This window comes from Monodelphis domestica, chromosome 1, assembly GCF_027887165.1.
Source record: "Monodelphis domestica isolate mMonDom1 chromosome 1, mMonDom1.pri, whole genome shotgun sequence".
Taxonomy (NCBI): Eukaryota; Metazoa; Chordata; class Mammalia; order Didelphimorphia; family Didelphidae; genus Monodelphis; species Monodelphis domestica.
In genome coordinates, this window is record NC_077227.1 from 719,715,617 (window position 1) to 719,726,964 (window position 11,348).

An 11,348-nucleotide genomic window follows, 5' to 3' on the forward strand; every position below is an offset into this window, starting at 1 on the left:
CAGTTTGAATGCAGATCAAAGCATGTCATCTTCTACTTTATTTCCTTCATGAGATTTTTATTATAAAAGCGAAATGAAATGTAGATTGCATATAACATATATCCATCTACTTACCCCAAGGAGATGGAGAAAAATTTGAATTCTAAAATATCAAAAAACAATTGTAAAAATTTGTTTCTACATGTAACTGAAAAAAATAAATTAAAAAAAAGAAAAACCGAACCAAACCACTAAGTACTTAGAAAATACTTTATTTATCTCTCTATTCAAGAAGTGTTGTCACAGTCTAATAAGTTAGACCAGAGATATAAAATTCATGGTTCTCTAGTATCAGACAAAAGCAGATTAAAATATAAATGGGAAATATTTAACATAATATATACAAGTACCATGCAACACAATTAGTCATCATAACTGTAAATGTGAACAGGATAAACCCCCATAAAATGGAAGAAAATAGAAGAATGGACTCAAAGCCAAAATCCCACTATATGATATCTACAAAAAAAAAAATACATTTAAAACAGTGTGATAGACATACAGAAAAGTAAAGGGCTGAAAAAAAAATTTACTGTCCTTCAGCTAGTGATTCTTTGTGAACAAAATGGGGCCGATAATAAAAATTGCACAGCAAGGCTTCTGTTGGAGTTTCAGCTCTGAGTCTCTTGCTCACTCCAAGTTGAGTGTCTCTGGAGGTGGGATGTGTGCTACACCATGGTACATTGGCTTTCTGTATTTTTCTGGTATGGAATATACAGCATGCTGTGATGTGCTGAAGTAGGTCCAATGAAGGTCCATGAGACATGGCTTAAGAGTTTCCAGGGTATATCCGGTTTTCTGGACCAATGACTCGGGCCAGCTCTTCCCAGTGACCGTGTAGAGTGCTAGATGAAATGCAGCTCCTGCCGTAACTGAGGGGAGATACTTCAGATAGGTGACCGTATCAACTAAACACAGCTCTCCCAGAAACATGGCTAAACTTTCCACATGAGGGTTGGGCTGCTGTTGATGAAGGAAATACTGAGTGAGGAACTGATTGATTGTGGGCAGGGCAAGGTGAAAAGCCAGCACTTGCAGCATCCTGCACTCCATTTCTGAGATCTGCTTCTTAGTGTATTGGCCAGCCCTGTGGTGAATAAGCTGAATTATTCGGAGTGGGTAGGCTTCTTCAAACTTTGTGGCAAGGCGCAAGGCAGCAATGCCCAGCAGCTGAAGCGTCTCAGGGGACACTGGCTCTAAGGAGAGGTACCGATTGAAATAGTTCACAGCCAAGTGCAGAGTCTCATTCTGGAGCTCCAGTAATTGCCCCGCAACCACGAGCCAGTTCAGTAAGAGAACCCTCAAGTTCTCAATGGTGTCTGGCTGGTTCTTCATGTAATCCACATTCAGTTTAAATTTCACCTCCATTTCCCTCAGGTAAAGATAGATGTCTTCTGCGTAGTCAGAGACTTCCATGATGTTTGGTAGTTTTCGGGGGGCTTCCAGCTTCATGGATGTTTCCAGGGGAAGAGAAGCTTCAAATCTGACATCCATTGTTTGATTGCAGGGCACCAAAGGTCTGCTTGTGGCTGGTAGGGAGACAGCCGAATTGAAGTCCCATCTCTTGTCCTCACATTGCACCTTTTTAAGGCTAAGAAATTCCTTCTCCCTCTCACCACAGGGCTCATCCATTTGAACTGTGAAAGCAGACTGCTGGCTGGTGGCATTCCGGCGTGGACCAACGCCCTGCTTACCATTAACTCCAAGAACAGCAAGAAGCTGGCATTTTCTCTTCATCAGTGCCTGGGCCATGACCTGGGCCCGAACTTTTTTTTGAAGGACGCCCAGCGTTCTGGACTTCCTGAAGAGGCTGGTATTACTGAAACTGTCTGAGTGGATGGTCTCCAGGTTCTCCTGGGAGCTTGTTGCTGTGGGCCTCAGTTCTTCCCGAGCCAGTCCTTGCATCTCACCATGCCAGCTTCCCCAGACTGCATTCTGTGCCAAGGTCTGTACTGTTGGTTGAGTCGGGTATACTCCAGGCAGTCCCAAGGGGTGGCCAAACACATAGGGAAACATGTCCTTGGCAAGCCAGGGGAGAAGCAGATGAGTAGCTCCTACCCTTGGCTACAAGATTCAATCTCAAAATCTTAAAAAATAAAGTAATTCTGTAAGACACTTTTCTCTGTAGCTTCTCTCCTTCAGCAGCTGTGATCTGTTGACTTTCAGATCCTCCAAAGGAAATGTCTGAGCTCAGCTTTCTGGGCCTTTTATAGGGACCCTTTATTGAACTGGTCAAGGTGTGAACTCCCCTTGCACTGACTCCTCCCTACTAGTTCACTAGCACTGAGGTAAGTTCACACCTCTAATATGCAGTCCCCCTGAGGTCTTCCAAGTTCACACTTTTCTGGTTCCTAAAGATTCACAGGTTTCAAAGTGATGAGCCCACCTGAGTTTTCTGTCTATGAGGACAGGAGTACTAGACCTTGAAATAAGATTCTATCCTCATTTTTCCTTAGGAAAGTTTTCTGCCATATCATATGGAGAATTAGACTTGGATAGAAGCAACAGCAATTTCTGCATGTGAAAACTTTGGTGATTCTGGGAGAATTATTTCTTCTGAGTTTCAGTCTCCTTATGTATAAAATAGGATAAACTGCAAATATTGTCTTATTTTGGGGCAACTAGGTGGCACAATGGATAGAATACCACACCTGGAGTCCGGAAGATCTAAGTTCAGATCCAGCCTCAAACACTTACTAGAAATGTGATCCTGGCCAAGTCACTTAACCCTGTTTTCCTCAGTTGCCCAGCTACCCACATGGTCAGGCCTGAGAAATTAAGGCCAGCCAAGGAGAAAACTTTAATTCAAGAAGGGACAGGGTCCGAGAGTCCAAGTTCCTAGATTTTCCCAGGATTTGTTCCCTCCTTTCCAGAGATGGCTTACATAGATAATCCTGATGACTGAGAGAGAGGCATACTTTCATGAGCCCAAAGGAATGACCAATTAGGGGCATATTATTGGGGATGTAGACTCTAAATGATCATCCTAGTGCAAACATCAACAACATGGAAATAGGTTCTGATCAAGGACACATGTAAAACCCAGTGGAATTGCTCATTGGCTACGGGAAGGTATGGGGGGAGGGAAGAGAGGGAAAGGATATCATTCCTGTAACCAAGAAATACTGTTCTAATTTGACTAATTAAATTAAAATTTCCAAAGGAATGACCAATAACTGGACTGAGCTTCATTCCCTGAATTTTCAAGCTCAGTCTACACCCTCCCCCAGGTTCCTTCAATTGACCCCAGGTTTCATCTCATTTTCATGGCTTCCTCAGATCAGGAATCTCACCTGCCATGCTGGTAAATAGAGAAACATGACTCAATGATTCCTATGGCTTCAGAATTCTGGGATCTGATGATCTCCTAGATATTGAGTTTATACAGTAGTATTCCCAGAGTCAATAAGAAACATTATTTCATTGGATATTTATTCATGACATATAATGCTAATGATAAGTAGTTGCAGAAAATATAGCTGCTTGCTCTTTTCACTGTGGCAAATAATTAGAAATGGAGAGGGTACTTGTTAATTGGAGAATGACTTAGCAAATATTGGTATATGCATGTGATGTTGAAGGAATGATGAAAGGTATGGTTTTAAAGAAAACAGGGCAAATATGTGTGAATGGATGCAAAATAAAATTAGTAGAACCAGAATAATATGTACAATGACAACAATACTGCAAAGATGAACAACTGAAAATCTCAGAACCCTGATCAACATGACCAAACACTATTTCAGAAGACTCATAATGAACCATGCTAGCTATATCTAGATATAGAACTGATAGAGTGCAGATGGAGGAAAAAAATTTTTGGACGTTGTAAGTGAAGGATTTTGTTTTACTTGGGGAAAAAAAAAGACAGTAGCCTATATGACGAGTGGAGAAATTCTACATAGACTTTGAGATCAGTGTAAAGATAGGAAAAGATGAATATGGGAGAAAGACATGAAATAGCAGAGGAAGAAAAAGTAAGAATGAAAGACCAAAGAACTATAGGTGACAAGATATAGCATGAGAATTTTTTTTTTAAAAACTGCTGGGAAAATTGGAAGACAATATGGGAGAGATTAGGTTTGGATCAACATCTCACACCCTACAACAAGATAAACTCAGAATGGGTGAAAGACCTGAATATAGAGAAGGAAACTATAAGCAAATTAGGCAAACACAGAATAGTATACTTGTCAGATCTTTGGGAAAGGGAAGACTTTAAAACCAAGCAAGAGCTAGGGGAAAAATCACAAAATGTAAAATCAATAATTTTGATTACATCAAATTAAAAATGTTTTGTACAAACAAAACGAATGCATCCAAAATTAGAGGGGAAAGAACAAATTAGGAAACAATCTTCATTACATAAACCTCTGACAAAGGTCTAATTACTCAAATTTATAAAGAGCTAAACCAGTTGTACAAAAAAACAAGCCATTCTCCAGTTGAAAAATGGGCAAGGGATATGAATAGGCAATTTTCAGTTAAAGAAATCAAAACTATGAATAAGCACATGAAAAAGTGCTCTAAATCTCTTATAATCAGAGAAATGCAAATCAAAACAACTCTGAGGTATCACCTCACACCTAGCAGATTGGCTAACATGACAGCAAAGGAAAGTAATAAATGTTGGAGGGGATGTGGCAAAGTCGGGACATTAATGCATTGCTGGTGGAGTTGTGAATTGATCCAACCATTCTGGAGGGCAATTTGGAACTATGCCCAAAGGGCGATAAAAGACTGTCTGGCCTTTGATCCAGCCATAGCACTGCTGGGTTTGTACCCCAAAGAGATAATAAGGAAAAAGACTTGTACAAAAATATTCATAGCTGCACTCTTTGTGGTAGCCAAAAATTGAAAAATGAGGGGATGCCCTTCAATTAGGGAATGGCTGAATAAATTGTGGTATCTGAATACTATTGTGCTCAAAGGAATAATAAAGTGGAGGAATTCCATGGGAACTGGAATGACCTCCAGGAACTGATACAGAGTGAAAGGAGCAGAACCAGGAAAACACTGTACCCAGAGACTGATACACTGTGATACAATCAAACGTAATGGGCTTCTCCATTAGTGGCAATGCAATGACCCTGAACAACTCAGAGGAACCTAGGAGAAAAACCACTATCCACATCCAGAGGAAACACTGTGGGAGAAAAAACACCAAAGAAAAACAATTGCTTGAATACATTCAGGTGAAGGCATATTGTTGGGGATGGAGACTCTAAATGACTATACTAGTATAAACAACAACATGGAAATGGGTTCTGATCAAGGACACATGTAATACCCAATGAAATTGCATTTTGGCTGTGGGAAGAGTGGGTGGAGGGGAGGGAGGGTAATAATTTGATTATTTTAAGCAAGGAATACTACTCTAAATTGACTAAATAAACTTATTCAAATGGGAAAAAAAAGAAAGAAAATAACTGGTAGATGCTGGATATGATGAGTACCAAATAGTACAATAAAGAATGAAATTTTGTTGTTTAGTCCTTTGACTTTGTGACCCCATTTGGGATTCTCTTGGTAAAGATACTGGAGTGGTTTGCCATTTCCTTCTCTAGCTCATTTTATATATGAGGAAACTGAGACAAATAGGTGACTTGCTTGGAGTCACACAGATAGTAAGTGTCTGAGGCTAGACATGAACTCAGGTCCTACTGACTCTAGGGACAGCATCGAGCTACCTAAATGCCCAAAAAAGAATGAACAAGATTGCATTTTAACAGACAGGAAAAGAATTATTATTGATGTGAGAGTGAAACCTGTGTCATCTCTCTGTATATGGTTAAACCATTAACTTATCAGAAATAAGATCAGAATCAAGAAGAAGAAGAAGATGAAAAGACATGGTATGCAATTGAAGTGACAACCATGATTTAAATAAGTAATTAAAAAGAAAAAATTGGCACTGGAGAATATGTGACATTGACAGTAATAATTACATCCAGTAGTTTAACCATCATGAAAAGGGGGTGGGGGATGAAAAGGTAGGGAAAGAGAAGAGAATGTATAGTATAAATCAAACTTTCTTTGTCAATCAGCAACTTTTAATCAACCAAAAACTGAAAACACCCCTACTTAACACTTTGTTAGTCATCAAGTAAGAGAATTCATAAGTCACTTACTTAAAGAGTTCACACTCTCAGAAACTCAATCAGTCAGGAACTTGTGAATCCTTTTAATGGGAGTTTACACCTTCAGAGGATGAGAGGTGTGAATCCCACAGACAGTTTTTGAGGGTGTGAATTCACAAAGAGGTTTGTGAGCTCCTCCACCTAGTTCAAGCTTGTGTTGATTCAATCAAAAGGTAGACAAAGAAGAGTTAATTCTGTCTTCACAATCCAGAGAGGTACTAAGTAGAGGTATTTAAGTTACTATTAACCCTTAATTTAATTTCTGACAAGAAGCATTTATTTATTTATTAAAATTGTTACCTGTCTTAGAATGAATACTGTGTATTGGTTCCAAGGTAGAAAAGCATAAGAGTGAGTTAATTGGGGTTAAATGACTTCCCCAGGGTCACATAGCTAGGAAGCTACGAAATGTCTGAGGCCATATTTGAAACCACAACTTCCCATGTCTATGAATGGCTCTCAATCTACTGAGCTGTTAAGGTGTTCTTTGAAGTGGCATTTATTAAATATGTTCTTGGGTCAGGCACTATGCTAAGAGCTCTACAAATATTTGATTCTCATAGCAATCTTGTGAGAAAGTTGCTATTATTATCCCCATTTTATAGTTGAGGAAACTGAATAATTGCACATTGCAAATTAATTGCCACAAGGAGCCCAGGAGAGCCCAGAAAGAGTCCTGGTCATCAAATGAACCAACTGAAAGCCAGTAACAAATTAGAATATATATATTTGTAAATTCTTATGAAGATGAAAGATGATGGATGATTTTGAGCAGCAACATCTCCTAAAGCAGAGAGAAGCAGTGGAGGGCAAAAACAGTTAAAAGAGATCTTAGCAAGATGACCAAGAAGCAAATAATCCCAAGAGCATTTTGGGATGAAAGTGGAAGGGCTCCAACCAAAAGAAAAATGAAGAAGTTTTGCTCAAATTATACATCATCAGTATATTAAAATTACTATACTTGGAGCCTAGCATCACAGTCCCAGATGTGCTTATTGAGGAGATAGAGATGGTGAAAACATGGATGGGAAAATCCACGAGAGCAGACCAAGTATATTTAAAAGACCTTATAATTGTAAAGCCACTGATGGGCCAATATACAAAAAGTGAATAAAAAGCCTGCAGACCCCAGACTTAGGGCCAGCCATTTTGGGGGCTGAGCCTAAAGTGCAGTTTGCTTTAATAAAACTCTCTAGCGTGTTACATTGTTGGTTATCAGTTCATCTTTGGGATCAATTCACCTCACTGGGCACTTCGTGGGTAGCTGGGAAACTGAGGAAAACAGGGTTAAGTGACTTTCAGAGGTTCACATTTCTAGTAAGTGTTTGAGGCTGGATCTGAACTTAGATTTTCCAGACTCCAGTTGTGGTGCTCTATTCATTGTGCCACCTAGTTGCCCAAGAATATGGCAATATTTGCAGTTTATCCTATTTTATACATAAGGAGACTGAAACTCAGAAGAAATAATTCTCCCAGAATCACCAAAGTTTTCACATGCAGAAATTGCTGTTGCTTCTATCCAAGTCTAATTCTCCATATGATATGGCAGAAAACTTTCCTAAGGAAAAATGAGGATAGAATCTTATTTCAAGGTCTAGTACTCCTGTCCTTATAGAAGGAAAACTCAGGTGGGCTCATCATTTTGAAACCTGTGAATCTTTAGGAGCCAGAAAAAAGTGTGAACTTGGAAGACCTCAAGGGGACTGCATATTAGAGGTGTGAACTTACCTCAGTGCTAGTGAACTAGTAGGGAGGAGTCAGTGCAAGGGGGGTTCACACCATGTCCAGGAGTTCAATAAAGGGTCCCTATAAAAGGCCCAGAGAGCTGAGCTCAGACATTTCCTTTGGAGGATCTGAAAGTCAACAGATCACAGCTGCTGAAGGAGAGAAGCTACAGAGAAAAGTAAGAGCCTCAGAAGCGGTCTGAGACATCAGGACAACCAGACAGTTTCAGCAATACCAACTGCTTCTGGAAGACCAGAATGCTGGGCAAGCTTGGGAAAAAAATTCGGGCCCAGGTCATCGCCCAGGCACTGATGAAGCGAAAATGCCAGCTTCTTGCTCTTCTCAGGGTTAATGGTAAGCAGCGCGCTGGTCCACGCCGGAATGCCACCAGCCAGCAGTCTGCTTTCACAGTTCAAATGGATGAGCCCTGTGGTGAGAGGGAGAAGGAATTTCTTAGCCCTAAAAAGGTGCAATGTGAGGACAAGAGATGGGACTTCAATTCAGCTGTCTCCCTACCAGCCACAAGCAGACCTTTGGTGCCCTGCAATCAAACAATGGATGTCAGTTTTGAAGCTTCTCTTCCCCTGGAAACGTCCATGAAGCTGGAAGCCCCCCCAAAACTACCAAACATCATGGAAGTCTCTGACTATGCAGAAGACATCTATCTTTACTTGAGGGAAATGGAGGTGAAATTTAAACTGAATATGGATTACATGAAGAACCAGCCAGACACCATTGATGGCTTGAGGGTTCTCTTACTGAACTGTCTAGTGGTCGCAGGGCAATTACTGGAGCTCCAGAATGAGACTCTCCACTTGGCTGTGAACTATTTCGATCGGTACCTCTCCTTAGAGCCAGTGTCCCCTGAGACGCTTCAGCTGCTGGGCATTGCGGCCTTGCGCCTTGCCACAAAGTTTGAAGAAGCCTACCCACTCCGAATAATTCAGCTTATTCACCACAGGGCTGGCCAATACACTAAGAAGCAGATAACAGGAATGGAGTGCAGGATGCTGCAAGTGCTGGCTTTTCACCTTGCCCTGCCCACAATCAATCAGTTCCTCACTCAGTATTTCCTTCATCAACAGCAGCCCAACCCTCAAGTGGAAAGTTTAGCCATGTTTCTGGGAGAGCTGTGTTTAGTTGATACGGTCACCTATCTGAAGTATCTCCCCTCAGTAACTGCAGGAGCTGCATTTCATCTAGCACTCTACACGGTCACTGGGAAGAGCTGGCCTGAGTCATTGGTCCAGAAAACCGGATATACCCTGGAAACTCTTAAGCCATGTCTCATGGACCTTCATTGGACCTACCTCAGCGCATCACAGCATGCTGTATATTCCATACCAGAAAAATACAGAAAGCCAATATACCATAGTGTAGCACTCATCCCACCTCCAGAGACACTCAACTTGGAGTGAGCAAGAGACTCAGAGCTGAAACTCCAACAGAAGCCTTGCTGTGCAATTTTATTATCGGCCCCATTTTGTTCACAAAGAATCACTGTAGCTGAAGGACACTAGATTTTTTTTCAGCCCTTTACTTTTCTGTATGTCTATCACCCTGTTTTAAATGTATTTTTTTTTGTAGATATCATATAGTGGGATTTTGGCTTTGAGTCCATTCTGCTATTTTCTTCCATTTTATGGGGTTTTATCCTGTTCACATTACAGTTATTATGACTAATGATGTTGTTTCTCTTCATCTTATTTTTTCCATTCATCCTTCTGTTCTCCTTTCAGTCTTTTCCTGTTCAAAAATGCAGTATTTCTGTTTGAGTACTGCCTGACCTAGTTCACCCTCCCTTTCGTTTATCCAAGGGGAGCAAATATGGAAATATATATATATTACAATAACACATATACAACCTATATCATATTACCTGCCATCTTGTGAAAGAAGTGGGAGAGGTAGATAACATGGATGGAAAAATGTCAGAAATCAATTATTTAAAAGTGTATCAATATGTTATCTGGAAAAAATGAAAATAAAAAGCTTTTTTAAAAAAATCACTTTGCAAAGCATAAGTTGTGATTACCTTTATGATTAATATGCGCATGCACACATACAAACGCATGGGCGCACACACACAGAATTTGCGATGTGTAAGATCCTAGGGGATATCATTCTGGGAACAAAATGGCAGATGCTTTGCCAGAGATATCGGACCCTAAGCTTGCGCATAAATATCCCTCCCACCCTTTGCCCCAATCCCCATCCCTGTCGTTGACTATATTTCCCAGAATCTCTTGGGGGAGAATCCTATTTGAGGACCAGATTTCATTTCCCAGAACACGTGACTAAAATGTACTTATTCCAATCCCAGTCCATTCTGGGAATTGTAGTTCACCGTTCACCCTGCCCAGGTGCTGTTCCCAGGTGATGGGACTTTTTATTCTGTTCTTCATTCCCCCCGCTCTCCCCCCCCTCTGGATGCACTAGGCAGCTGTTTGGTGAGTATGGGTGTGTACGAGCTCAAGCCCTTGTATGAATGGCAAAGCAGGAGCTGAGTAGAAGTAGGGGGATGGGTGGAGGGGGGCGACCTTGGGCCGGACCTCAGAACGAGGCTGCCCCATGTGGGGCTGGGCGGTGTTTGGGGAAAGCAATTATTGCTAACTACCGGCAAACCTTTAAAAGTTTATTGTATCCCCGTGAGGGATTAAACGGTACTTATGATCTTATCGCGTTGGTTGAAGCTCAGATGGAAGATGTATGGAAAGTGTCCTGTAAACCTGTGTCTCTGGTTCAGCTTTGAAGCTCAGTAACTCTGACCTTTCTAGTAATTCTCACTCTCATCAACGAGAAAAGTTTCCAGGATTGGAAGTCAACTGAGGGAGGCAGAGGCAGAGGGAGAGAGAGATGGAAGCGGGGGTGCGGGGCGAGGGAGGGAGAGGGAGAGAGAGAGAATGTATCTCTACTGGTTCCTTCCCTTCTCTCTGCAAATATCCTCCGCTCTTCTCCGTCTCCTTCACAAAACTCTCAACCTGTCATCCCCCCTCTCTCCTTTCATTGGCCAAATTCCTAGAAAATTCTGTGAATTGCTCTTGCTTACTTCTGCCATTCCCTTGGAAACTCTGTTCTCACCACTCAAGGGAAACTGCTCCTACAGGCTTACTTAATTACCAAATCTAATGGCTTCTCAGTCTTCTTTCTTCTTGGTCTGCAACTGTGGTATCAGACTCAAATAGAAATGATCTTTGTGGCCCCAGATTCACTTAGAAACCACGGATTAATACGATTTGTGTTGTATGGTGCTTGTATTTATTCTGTTAAATAGTTCCCATTTATATTTTAATCTGCTTCTGTCTGATACTAGAGAACCATGAATTTTATGTCTCTGGTCTAAATTATTAGACAGTGACTAGACTTCTTGAATAGATAAGGAAAATAAAGTATTTACTAAGTACTCAGTGATTTGGTTTGGTTTTTCTTTTCAAAAATTTATTT

At 40.9% G+C, this 11,348-nt stretch overlaps 2 protein-coding genes across 2 annotated transcripts; one reads left to right on the forward strand and one right to left on the reverse strand.

Annotated features, from left to right (window-relative positions):
• Positions 1 to 180: 180 nt before the first annotated feature.
• Positions 181 to 1,696, reverse strand: LOC100026685 (cyclin-A2-like). The gene has a single exon (XM_016430078.2). The coding sequence runs from the start codon at positions 1,669 to 1,671 to the stop codon at positions 670 to 672; it is 1,002 nt and encodes a 333-aa protein (XP_016285564.2). The 5' UTR covers positions 1,672 to 1,696; the 3' UTR covers positions 181 to 669.
• A 6,138-nt stretch (positions 1,697 to 7,834) lies between these two features.
• Positions 7,835 to 9,322, forward strand: LOC100026704 (cyclin-A2-like). The gene has a single exon (XM_056818605.1). The coding sequence runs from the start codon at positions 8,162 to 8,164 to the stop codon at positions 9,320 to 9,322; it is 1,161 nt and encodes a 386-aa protein (XP_056674583.1). The 5' UTR covers positions 7,835 to 8,161.
• Positions 9,323 to 11,348: the final 2,026 nt, after the last annotated feature.